We start from the raw sequence: 13,784 nt of genomic DNA, 5'->3' as shown, positions 1-13,784 counted from the left end.
GCTCACTACCCCAGACCCCGACTCTCTCTTTCCTTCTGCTCTACCCCCACCCCTCTCTTTCCCTATGCCCCCACATGTTCCCAGCTGACTTCTCTTTCTGTCCTTCTTTCTGTCCTCAACCCTTCTCCAGATCCACCCCCCCAAATAAACTGCCCTTATACTAGATCTGTCTCATGGTGTGATTTCTCTGGTGGACACCTTGGCATGGGCTTGTCAGGTATCCCCTTAGCCCTGCCTGCCACTGAGTTATATTTCATAACATTGGTGCCAAGAGACTTGGGAGGCTCTTGAGGTGCTTGTGATTCGTGTGGGTCTAAGTCACACACCAGGACCCTACATCCAACACAATGCCACCTGCAACAACTACACTTTATGGCTGACAGATTGCTTGTCACCACATCCACCAACAATAATTACCTAAGCTTTCATTTTGGTCATTTTATTTTACTTTGGGGGGGGGCTTTTTTTAATTTTATTTTACTTGCAATTCATTTTTATACTCCATATTAAATTCCCACCCCCTCCAAATGCACCACATACCACACCTCCTCCCCACCACACTCTGTCTCCACATGAATGCTCCTATCCTCCACCCCATTTGGCCTCTAAACTCCCTGGGGCTTCCAGTCTCGAGTGTTAGGTTCATAATCTCTGAATGAATATAGACCTAAAAGTCCTCTACTGTATGTATATTGGGGGCATCATATCAGATGGTATGCTGTCTGTTTGGTGGTCCAGTGTTTGAAAGATCTTGAGGGTCCAGATTAATTTTTTTCTTTTTCTAATTTTTATTAAGTATTTTCTTCATTTACATTTCAAATGCTATCCTGAAAATCCCCTATACCCTCCCCCCAACCTGCTCCCCTACCCACCCACTCCGACTTCTTGGCCCTAGAGTTCCTCTGTACTAGGGTATATAAAGTTTGCAAGACCAAGTGGCCTCTCTTCCCAATGATGGCCAACTAGGCTGTCTTCTGCTACATATGCAGCTAGAGATACGAGCTCTGGGGGTACTGGTTAGTTCATACTGTTGTCCCACCTATAGGGTTGCAGACTCCTTTAGCTCCTTGGGTACTTTCTCTAGCTCCTCCTTGGGGGCCCTGTGTTCCATCCAATAGCTGACTGTGAGCATCCACTTCTGTATTTGCCAGGCACTGGCATAGCCTCACAAGAGACAGCTAATTTACTTATTCACTTTATATCCCACTCACTGACCCTCTCCTGATTACTCCCTCCCCTCCCCCCCTCCACCAGCTTCTCCTCTTTAACATCACCCAGAGGTGGAAGAAATGATCTTTCAATGCCTGGCATTCCTCTGATACTTCTCACCTATCCCGATCCCACCATCCTTGGAGCTGCAATCCTGCAGTTTTCTTAGGCCCTACTGGACTACTGCACCCTTTTCAGTAGATAAAAACCTCCACAAGAGCTCAGTTCATGTTCTTGCCTCCTGAGTTCCTCAAAAGTCCTGAAAACAGGCACCCAGTCTCTCCTCTGAGTTAGCTACTGACCTCCCTTGAGTTGTGATGATGACCCACTGAATGTCTTGGGCTTCATGTTGTCCTCCCAAATACCTAAAGACGCCCATGACTGCAGAGTGCAGTGACATTTCCCTTCCCTTCTTCTACTGGAAGGCTTTCCATACCTTCTCAACCCCTTGGGATGCCTCTTAGAAAACCTCCAGCCACTACACCAGTCCTACAAGCAATCAGGGAAAGCAACTGGATTCTATTTCTCTTTTGTGCAGGCTCTGTTTCTTCCTGACTGGTCCCCCTCTCTACATATACCCCATAGTCTGGAAGGGGTACACACCTGTTCCTGCCAATGGCTGCTCTCGTGCCTAGCCATGATTTCCTAAGTCTTATGGATTGTTTGTCTGAGAATTTATTCCAAACTCTACCTACTCATCCCCTGGCTCTGGCTCTTGGTATGCCCATGTGGACTCTTGCACCCCTCCCCTTGTGCAGCTGGCCTATACTAGGAGCATTCTGTCACCTTTCATGGACTCAGATTTTATTCCTAACTTCCAGATTCTCACTGACACAGTCAACTGATTCTCAAATATCTTATGTATATACTTGCTTTGCCCTACACTTAAAGTTCTACTTCCCCACTCTTAAAAATCTTTCATCTCTGGTTTCTTTACATTCTGCTCTCAAAATAAAAAATTATATAGTAAGGTTATGCTGTAAACTCTCATCTGAGTATTTATAAGTTGTTCACTGGGTAAGGATTAAAGGCTATATAATCTGCAACAATATTTGTCTTTATTCAGCTCTTGTTAAGGACATATATATGTTCTGCAAATTCAACTCTATATGTATGTAATTTGGATTTAACTCTGTGTCTATGCACATTTAATTTGGATACAATTCTCATTTAAGAAAAATATAAGAAATAGATCTACTAAAAACAATATTTTAAATATCTGTAGTCATGTCAGTCACATGGCTTTCAACCAGCCATGTGACTACCATCTTAAGATGACCACACAGGATGAAGCAAAAATTATAGAACTTCTGAGCCCTAATGAACTATTTATTATTGTGTCTCCTTTAAGGCTAAAAAAGCAACAAGTATCATATTTTAAGTTGGTATGGACAAATGTGAATGAATGTAGGTTTTTTTTCTCCTAACACCAGCCACCTATGGCTAATTCAACCCTTGGTTTACTGGCCATTGGATATAACAGGGATTCAGATGCTATTTAAATATGGATAATTTTGAAATGGTTTCAAACTGTTCCCCTGCTATTTTATGCTGTTTTACTTTATTGCTAGCTCTAAAAAAATACGTTATTGCTAACGCTTTTCGGACACAGGCATGTTTTTTAAATCCATGGTCAAAACAGGATTATCGACTTATTAGATGTGGCTAAAACTCATAACTTGGAGTTAGTAACTGAAATTCTATGCTTAGATAACCTTAAATCATGCAACATGATTCCATTTTGGGATATAACCAACACATGGCTAGTTGTCATCTTTACTAAGGGCTGGAGCAGATGAAGCTATAGCTTTACCACCATCTTAATTAAGGGCAGTCACACACCTGGCAGCCCTCTCTGTTATGGGAAGTCATAGCTTCACTGCCATCTTGATTAACAGCAGCAGGTGCCTTCAGCAGAACAGGGAAGCAGGTCTCCAATGGTACTTTAGAATTGCGATAAGACATTTGTATGATTTCTGTACTGTCCTAGACAAATGGTTTACAATATTACCCTAGGTCTTTACTCTTTCCATTGTAGTGTATTTTAATATTATTTGGGCAGTTTTACAACCTTAAAAAGGTTACAGATTACTGCCTTAAAAATATGCTTGTACGCCGGGCGTGGTGGCTCACGCCTTTAATCCCAGCACTTGGGAGGCAGAGGCAGGTGGATTTCTGAGTTCGAGGCCAGCCTGGTCTACCAAGTGAGTTCCAGGACAGCCAGGGCTACAGAGAAACCCTGTCTCGAAAAACCAAAAAAAAAAAAAAAAAATATGCTTGCCTCTCTTTTGGCTAATGTTATTAAGCTGTAATATAGCCTTAAGACTTTTATAAGCTATAGATTTTTATGATGATATACCATATAAAGATCAAAAAGTTTCCAGTCTCTTTATAGACTATGTTTATAGATTGAAGGGTATTGTTCTGATGCTAAAAGAATGTCAATTCAAAAGTCATGCTTTTTTTTAAGGCTCAAACCTAACAGGTTCTAGTCTCAAAAGCTACTATAACAGTTCTAGTGTCATAAAAACTACTATAATTAAATACAAATTGATAGTCGGTTATCTTATAAATGATCATATCCTTTAATGAGATCAAAATTATATTTAAAGGCATACTAAGAGCTGATGCAGTTAATTGCAATATTAAGCGTTATTTAGCATCCTGTTTTATGTTTGCTAGGTACAGTTTAGAGCAGATAACTAGAAATAAACATAAGTTGTTAAACCTAGATATACTTCATAGGTACTAGCCTTAAAGCCTGTCAGAGAGCAGATGAATGTGGCATTAAATGTTTAAACTTACTATGACAGACAGACAGAAACTCACAAATCCAAATGGTGACCCTCCCTCAAGGTCACTAAGAATATATAGACACGGTGATGAAGAACTCCATCTGGATTGTAATATCCCAACCATTAGGTAAGACTGCCCCAATGTCTTGCCCACTGTCAGGAACTGGCCTGAACTGTGGACAAACAGAAAGAGAACACCCAGAGAGTTGATTTTTTTTTCTCTCCCATGTTCCTCCTCCACAGGGAAAATTAAAAAGTCTCTCATCTTCTGGCCCTGACAGATTGACTGCCTTTGCTGTGTTGCAATGGAGACCATAGGAATCTGGGAAAGCCGTCTAGGTAGTGGACTATGAACTAATCTGTCATTTTAATTAATATAAGGCACCTAGATTATAATTTACCCTTCTCAGATCTCTGATCACATTGACAGCTAAGCTAACTGTATAGCTTGACAGTTAGAGGACAAATGGCAACTAGCTCTTTACCCAAAAGTAATCAACCAACACGTTAGTTCATTAGTCAATTCATTAGCTAGTTAAAACTACCAGATCTGTTATTAGAAAGGTAACCAGGTCTGGCTTGCTCACAGGCTTCTGTTAAAAGATAACAGGTTTCAGATGTAGACTTTTGCTCTTCTCTTATCTAAAGGAACTCAATTTGCAGTGTCTGCTCCCAATGATCAACCACCTGAATCTCATGGTAAATAAGATAGGAAAAAGTGGTAAACTTTATACGAATCCGAGGATATGAAAGGCTTAGTTATGAGGATCTAAGAAACTGTTTTTAGAATCTAAGAAAATGTTTTGAGCTTGGTAAATTCAAGTTGTGACGCCTGGAGGATGTGAAAAACTTGGGTGGTGATATGAAAGTGGTTTAACATTCATAAAAGGGGCAAAAATTCTTCAGATTTCTTTCCCTCACTATGCTACTACTATATTAGGACTTCAAAAGTTCAGAGTTCTAACATTAATCAATGAAGTGCTAATAAATTATTAGTCTAACTCTGGTAAAACTCACCACAGTACCATTCTCTATCATACTCACAAGTTCAAGATGTTAAGCTTCCTTTGGTTGTCTTTTAACTATAAACTTAAAGGTGTTTCTCATTGTGCTAAATGTATATATATTCAGTGTTCTGAATAGAGGGGAAAAGTCCCTCTTGCCCTTTCTGCTCCATGGAAGGTTTCTGTATTCTCTGAGCTCACCTTAAAGACTATTCATGTTTTTCACAAATATTGTTTACCAGGCCTCTACTATAAAACACAATATGGTATTTGCTACCTTTTTCTACAATGTGAATTTTGTAAACTTAAAAAGACTCTTGTAAGCTTCAGGAAACATACTGTGATTCACCTCTTATGGGTCAAATGGACTCCATCTGGATAAGTACCTTTGTCAATCAACAGCCTAACTTCCCCACCTGTTGCCTATTCCAGAGGGTAGGATCCACCCCCTCCCCTGGTTCTGGGACTCCCCTTCCCCAACTATCAAGAACATGGGCCAAGAGGTTTTAAAGGTACACCTAAAAAAAAGTTTTCTCCCTAACATAACTTTATTTTCTTCCTCTACTAGGTAGAAGTGTTTCAGCATCCTGCCTCATCCACACGTTTACTCAAAATCTGCATCCAGAACACTTTGAGAGAAGCCACTCTCACGTGCTTCAGTCTACTCTCACGGGCTCTTCTCCTGGGCCTGCATTTTCCTAGCTGCAGATGGTCCCACAGATCCTGGATATCAGTGAAACATCCAACTTTCCCAGGACTTGTCCAGCATCCCAATTTTCCTTGGGTCCCAAAGACAGACAATTACCCCAAAGTTAACAGGAAGTAGTTTAAAGAACAGGACAACTACCCTCCTGCTCCACCACGACCCCTTCCTAGTTCCTCATTTTTATTAAACAAGAAGGGAGGAATGTTGGCCTACAGGCAATTCCACTAGACTTCTCCCAGGGACCTAGCAACAGCTTGCATCGTCATCATCTTCCACCACTGCCTGCCAGGTGCAAGCCAGATGCAGCATCAACAGCATATAAAAATGACTGCTCTCTACCCCCTTCTCTCTACTCTATTGCCCCATCTCTCACTCACTTTCTCTCTCTCTCCTTCTCTCTCTCATACACACACACATATCGTGTTCCTAGACAACTTCTCTTTCTGTCCTTTCTGCCCACATCTGTCCCCCTTATCTAAGTTCTCACTCTCCTTTCTTCCACAAATAAACATTATAACAGACTGGTCACATGATGTGTTTTACCAGGGGGTATCATGCGTGACATGTACCCCTGACCCAACCTGACACTGCATTAAATTTCTTAGCATTACCTTTAAACACTTCCAAAAAAAGCCTCCTAACCTGGAGGCATTTAGTTCAGGACTCCACTCAGGGGGCTGTAGCCAGGTTAAATGGGATTGTTCAGGAAAGGCAGCTAGGATATACACAGTAAACAGGGACCTATTGCTGTTTGTGTCTCAAAACTTGGGCCTGCCCTCTAGTGTCTGGGAAAGAAATCACAGGTCTGTCTCACCTGTGGAGAAGGGCAGAAAAGCTTCACTTTTCTTCAGTGCCCCATTGGCATCCAGAAAGTGCTCAGGATTGAAGCTGTCTGGTTGTTCAAAGTACTGTGGGTCATGGAGAACTGAACTCAGGATGGGGTACACCTCAGTGTTCTAGGAGACATTACAAGATACAAAGATATTACCAAACCCTGAATCCCATATGAAAAACAGTCAGTACCTAAGTAAAACAGAATGCAGGGAAAACACAGGGTGAGGTTTGTGAGGACACTCAGGGAGTATCGATGAGGAATCAAAGCTGATCTCACCTTGGGGAGCAGGTACCCTCGGAACATCGTATCTTTGGTCACTCTGTGTGGTGCTCCAGTAGGGACAATATCTGAAAATCTCTGAATCTCGTGGATGACTGCATCAGTGTATGGCATTTTGGTGCGATCATGAAGAGTTGGTAGCCGGTGTGAGCCGATCACCTGATCAATCTCCTTTTGGACTTTCTCTGCACAGAAAAGGGGAAAAATAGACCTGTGTTACTGGCTTTGTAGCAATGGTATTGTATTCTAACAGCCAACAACCCAGAAACAGTGTGCAGTAAGTAGACCCTGCTGGCAAACTGAGAAACTGTCCCATTGTTAAGTGCCTACCTCTCTGTGCCCATGTTTAAAACTATATTAAATCTCTCCTCTATGAGCTTCAACCTCATTTCAGCAGGATTTTACTAAAAAAAAGAAAAATAGACAGAAAAGGACTACTGCACAATGAGACTTCAGAGCAGTCATGATGAGACAAGAGTGGGATTAGGGGGAGAGAAGCAGGAGAAATTATCACCTTAGCAATGAATTGACTATACACACACACACATGCACATATGCACACACTCACACACACCACAACTTGACATGGAACTTTACATTAAGAACTTGAAGCTATGTCCTCAGAAATGTAACAGATAAGTTGTAGATTAGTAAATTAACCAATCAATAGACACATGTAAAAATGAATATATAAGAAAATCAATGGATAAATGAGTATATGGACAGATTCCTGAGTTAATGAACACACTAAGTACAGGATTGTGTATGCAACTTGTAAGTCAACAGATGATTCAACTAGTGGATGAGTGAGGGAATGGATAGACAAACAGAAGGGGATTTCAAAGGCCACTTAGTGAAAGTATTAGGAAATGGAACCTGTTAATAGAAGAAGAGGTGAGTGTATGAGTGAATCAATCGCCAATATTTTATTCTACTCTGCTGATCAAAGGAAAACACTTAAGTTGATTCATTGAAATAAATAAATGAGAGCATTGGGGTAGCTAGGGTGTAGAGTCGGCTGACACCTGCCAGCTAACCACAACACCCACCACGGGATCTTAAGACTTCTGGTGAGTGTAACACAGCGTCTGCACCAATCCAATCGTGCGGGACCTGAGACTGCATTAGTTAGGGAAGCAGAAAGCCCGGCCTGAGTACGGGCACACGCCTCTTCCGGTCCGACCAGCCCCCGGGTAGCTAGGGCGCAGAGTTGGCTGACACCCGCCAGCTACCCACAACACCCGCCACGGGATATTAAGAGTTCTGGTGAGTGGAACACAGCATCTGCTCCAATCCAATCGCACAGGTCTGAGACTGCATTAGTTAGGGAAGCAGAAAGCTCGGCCTGAGTAGGGGCACAAGCCCCTTCCGGTTCGACCAGCACTGGGGTAGCTAGGGCACAGAGTCGGCTGACACACGCCACCTACTCAAAACACCAGCCACGGGATCTTAAGAATTCAGGTGATCCGGCCACCCTTCCAGCCAGTGGACAGGTCTCTGCCCGGCCCGGGAGTCCTTTGCCTCAGGATCAGTGGTAGCCATCTTGGTTCCGGGACTCCACTGAACTTAGTCTGCACAGGTGAGAGTGTGCACCACAGAAGCTGACAGCTTCTGGAATAGGCGGGAGCCACAGAACCTCTGATGCAGCGCCCTTTTCGGGCTCCAGACATCTGGCCACCCTGCCAGCCAGAGGACAGGTGTCCACCCAGCCCAGGAGCCTTTTGCCTCAGGAGCGGTGGAAGCTATCTTGGTTCCGGGACTCCGCCGAACTTATGAACTTAGTCGGCACAGGTGAGAGTGTGCACCACAGAAGCTGACAGCTTCTGGGACGGGCGGGAGCCACAGAGCTATTGAGGCAGCACCCTTTTCGGGCCCCAGACATCCGGCCACCTTCCTGGCCAGAGGACAGGTGTCCACCTGGCCCGGGAGGCTTTTGCCACTAGATTGGTGGTAGCCATCTTGGTTCCGGGACTCCACCGAACATAGTCTGCACAGGTTAGAGTGTGCACCACACAGGCTGACAGCTTCTGTGACCCGCCAAAGCAACACAGCTTCTGGGAAAGGTCCTGTTTTGGGCCTTCATCTTCAGCCAAGAGGAGGTCCAAATGCCAGATATCTGTGCACCTTCCCTGTAAGTGGAGAGCTTGTCTGCAGAGAGTGCTCTGACCACTGGAACTCAGAGGAGAGAGCTTGTCTCCCAGGTCTGCTGATAGAGGCTAACAGAATCACTAGATGAACAATCTCTAACCAGAGACAACTATAAAAACTAACTCCAGAGATTACCAGATGGCGAAAGGTAAACGTAATAATCTTACTAACAGAAACCAACACCACACACCATCATCAGAACCTGCACTCCCACTTTGCCCAGTCCAGGGCACCCCAACACACCCGAAAAGCTAGACCAGGATCTAAAAGCATATCTCATGATGATGGTAGAGGACATCAAGAAGGAATTTAATAACACACTTAAAGAAATACAGGAGAACACTGCTAAACAGGTAGAAGACATTAAAGAGGAAGCACAAAAATCCCATTAAGAATTGCAGGAGAACACTGCTAAACAGGTAGAAGACATTAAAGAGGAAGGATTCAAGTTGTGCATGCGTGCGTGTGCGCACAAGCCTGTTCACACACACACGTGCCTGGTCTGTGTGTGTGCACATGGACACACTCATGCAAGTGCCTTCATACATCTGTACGTGCATGTGAGTATTTGTGAATAAATGTTTGGCAAGAAGATAAAAGGATGAGTGAATAAATAGGCCTTTAGATAGGTTGGTGCTTAGTTGTGTGAGAATGACTGAAGAGAGAGACCAATGACAGGTTCATTAATGGGTGTACAAATAAGTGGGTGAATGAACATATTAAATAGATGAATGGAGAAGTGGATTTATAGAAAGATGAATAATAGATTAATGTAAAGATTGAAGGAAGGTGGAAGGAAGAGATAGAGGGAGGAAAGGAAGGATACATGGATGGATGGATGGATGGATGGATGGATGGATGGATGGATGGCATACAGGTGCATGGGGATGTATGGATGAATAGATTGATAGATGGAAAGAAAAATGGATAAATGGATGAGTGGGTGGATGGATGTATAGATGATTGGATAAAACTTTTAGTGATAGGAGAAAATAACAGAAAACTGGTCAGCTGAGTGTTTATTCACACACCACACACCACTGCATTAGTATAGATGTAGAACAAAGCCTTCAGAGTTCCAGATGTAAGTGGTCCATGTCTCATTCATCCACACAAATCCCTGCATGCAAAAGGGAGCTAGAAAATCCCCCAACAGTCCACATGTGGCACACCTGCAATATGGGGGTACTTGAGCATGAGCAGGAAGCCAGAGCGGAGGGTGGTGCTGGTAGTCTCAGTTCCAGCAAAGAAGAGATCGAGCACAGACATAATGAGGTTCTGGTGATGGAACTCCGTGTTGTGGTTTGACTTCTCCTGGTTCCAGATGGGAAAGAGAAGAGATGGTCAAGATTGGCTTGCAAGGAGATGAACACATTTATGAGCACTGTCTTTCTGTTTGTGAGTCTCACACTATTTGTACTGCTTGGTATTTGTCAGCTTTAACACTCTCCGTTGGTTTCTTCTGTCTTCTCTTTCTCTCTACTTCACTTTTTTATAATTTATTGTCTTTTATCTCCCAGGCTCATTCTTCTGTGGTCTTTCTGTTCCTTGCCCTTTGTCTTGTGTTTCTTTCCCAGACATATGCCTTCTCTCCTCCCTATGTCATTTACCCTCCTTTTCTCTGTTCTTTCTTTTTCAGATATTCTACATCTCCTCCACTCTGTTTCTTCTTCTCCTCACCATCCTCTGTCCCCTCCCATCTTTTTCTCTGACCACATCCCCATTTTTCTCTCTCATCCATCCCCTCTCTCATCCACGCAGGATTAACCTTCTCCATCCTCAGAAGGTAAGTATCGATGAAGTCTCGTAGAGCACTGGGGTCCAAGGTGGCCCTGTGCTTTTCCACATGATGGGCAATGAAGTCGAGGATTTCCTGCTGGTGTTTGGCAATTTGTCTGTGTACACCAGGAAAGTACTTCAAGAAACCAGAGAAGAGCTCAAACATCTGCAAGAAAGAAGGGCCCAGAGTTCACCTGGAGCTATCAGGTCCCGAAAAGTCGACAGTGCTCTATCTTAGTCACTGATTTAATATGTTGGGAGATACCATGACCAAGGCAACTCTTACAAAAGAGAGATTTAATTGAGAGTTTACCTATGGTTTCAGGTTATTTCATTAACATTATGGTAGGAAGCACCCATGTAGACATGGAGCTTAAGGCTTACACCCTGATACACAGGCAGGCAGGAAGAACAAAGGGGAACACTGGGCCTTACATGGGTTCTGAAACCTCAAAGAACACCCCAGCAACACACTTCCTCCAACAAGGACACACCTGTCTATTCCTCAGAGTAAAATCTCCTCTCTCTTTTTCCTTAGTTCAGGACTCCCATTTCTTAAGTACAGGACTTAAAAGACTTAAAAGATTCAAATACACATCCAAGATATTTTTTTTAATCCCTAACCTCCTCAACTTTACTTCCATTCCTAGTCTAGCTGTCCCAACAACTTGAAACCAATTCACAGACTGATCCAGGATTTTCCTTGGCATCTTCTCCCTGGTCCAACCTCACAGACAGTACTTCCATAACCCCAGATATCCTAGCAGAACCTTAATAACAAATAAACAGACTGTTCTTCCTAATCTTAACCAACATTCTCCTTTCTTTGGGTTCCAAAGACGATGAGCCAGTGTCAGCAGGAAGCACCCAGAGAGAATGACACTCACTTACCTAACATGTATAGGAATCTTAATGTCTGAGAAGCAATTAAAGAAATGTTCAAAGTCCTTAGTCATCAAGGAAATGCAAATCAAAACAACTCTGAGATTCTATCTCACACCTGTCAGAATGACTAAATTAAAAAACTCAAGTGATAGCACATGCTGAGGATAATGTAGAGCCAATACCACTTCATTGTTGGGAATGAAAAGTTGTACAACCACTTTGGAAAACTATTTGGTGATTTCTTAGAACACTACCTCAAGAAGCAGCTAAAGCACTGCTAGGCATATATCCAAAAGATGTATAAACATCCCACAAAGACACTTGCTCAACAATGTTCATAGGAGCTTTATTCATAATAGCCAGAAACTGAAAACAACCTAAATGTCCTCAACTGAAGAATGGATAAAAAAAAATGCAGGACATCTACACAACGGAATACTTATTCAGCTATGAAAAATCAAGACCTCATGGATTTTGCAGGCAAGTGGGTGGAACCTCAGAATATCATCATGGGTGAGGTAACACAGTCTCAAAAGAACATGGGTGGTATGTACTCATGTATAAGTAGATATTAATCATAAAATACAGGTACCACAGATATTACAGTCCACAGACCCAAAGAAGCTAAAAAGGAGGAAAGCCCAAGTGAGGAAGCTTGAATCTCACTTAAAAGGGAGAATAAAAATAGTCATAAAAAGCAGATGGAAGGGGGGACTAGGAGGGAGGGAGGATGGAGAAGGGAGTGAGGGATTCAGGATCAGATGTGGGAAAGGACAGGAGATGGCTAGATGGCCATGAAAATGAATGGAAATCTAAATGATGGAAGTGAGGAGGTGGGCGGGGGGTGGGGAGCAGAATCTCCAGGATGCGACCTGAGATAAAGGAGGCACCCAAGAATCAATGGGGGTGAACTTAGCTGTTACTCACTACACTGGAGATATAGAACCTGAAGGACCCAACCCCTGTAGCCAGACAGAAACCCCAGTGGAACAATAGGTACAACAACCCACCCACAAAACTTTAGACCCAAAATTTCTCCTGTCTCCAAGTAATGCAAACACACACTGGGGATGGAGGAGAGTGAAAGTGAATGGCCAACCAATAACCAGCCCAAACTGAAACGCACCCAGTGGGCAAGCACCAGTCCCTAATACTATTAACGATATTCTGTTATGCTTGCAGACAGATTGCCCTTTGAAAGGTTCCACCCAGCAGCTGACTCAGCCAAATACAGACACCCATGGCCAAACAGTGGATGAAGCTTGAGGATTTTATGGAACAACAGAAGGAAGGATTGCAGTGCCCAAAGGGTCTAGGAATGCCACAGGAAGACTAACAGAGTCGTTAGAACTCTCAGAGGCTGAATCACCAAACAAAGAACATACACAGGTTGGACCTAGGCCTCTCTGCTCACATGTAACAGATGTGCAAGTTGGTCTTCATGTGCTTCCTAAACAATTTGTACAGGGCTATCCCACAAGCTGCAGCCTGTATGTGGGATATGTTCTTCTAGCTGGGTTCCCTTCTCCAACCTCAGTGGGAGAGGATGTGCCTAACCTCAGAGAGACTTGAAATGCCAAGGTAGAGGGAAACCCAGAGGCCCACCACTCAGAAAAGAAGGGGAGAGGGGGATGGAAGAAGGATCGTGGAAGGGGATAACCAGGAAAGATATACAGTGAATGGGATGTCAAGTGAAAGGGTTCTGCAAGCCTATAGGAGGAACATCAATATGAACTAACCGGTACTCCCAGAGCTCCTTAGAACTATACCACCAATCAAAGAAAACACATGGTGGAACTTGTGGCTCTAGCTATATATGTAGCAGAGAATGGCCTTGTTGGTAATCAATGGGAGAAGAGGCCCTTAGTCCTGTGAAAGTTCTATGCCCCAGTATAGGGGAATGCCAGGACCAGGAATGGGAGTGGGTGGTTGGGGGACAGGGGGAGGGGGAAAGAGATAGGGAATTTTCGAATGGAAAACTAGGAAAGGAGATAGCATTTGAAATGTAAATAAAGAAAATACCTAATTAAAAAAAGTAAAATAAAATTTAAAAATAAAAAGGAAAGGAAAGGAAAAGGAAAGGAAAAGGAAAGGAAAAAGAAAGGAAAAGGAAGGGAAGGGAAGGGAAGGGAAGGGAAGGGAAG

The 13,784-nt window shown here is 43.2% G+C and overlaps 1 protein-coding gene across 1 annotated transcript in view; it reads right to left on the bottom strand.

The window, feature by feature from the left end:
* Positions 1–13,784, bottom strand: part of LOC110298448 (cytochrome P450 2B9-like) — a 41,352-nt gene that overhangs the window by 2,694 nt on the left and 24,874 nt on the right. The window contains exons 5-8 of the mRNA XM_021167702.1: positions 10,745–10,921; positions 10,149–10,290; positions 6,826–7,013; positions 6,529–6,670 (exon numbers count right to left, since the gene is read on the bottom strand). Of these exons, the coding sequence (XP_021023361.1) occupies positions 6,529–6,670; positions 6,826–7,013; positions 10,149–10,290; positions 10,745–10,921 (649 nt within the window). The remainder of the gene's footprint in view (positions 1–6,528; positions 6,671–6,825; positions 7,014–10,148; positions 10,291–10,744; positions 10,922–13,784) is intronic.

Source organism: Mus caroli, chromosome 7, assembly GCF_900094665.2.
Source record: "Mus caroli chromosome 7, CAROLI_EIJ_v1.1, whole genome shotgun sequence".
In the NCBI taxonomy this organism is placed as follows: Eukaryota; Metazoa; Chordata; class Mammalia; order Rodentia; family Muridae; genus Mus; species Mus caroli.
The sequence above is the reverse complement of the archived record's forward strand: the minus strand, read 5'-3'. Positions and strand labels throughout refer to the sequence as shown.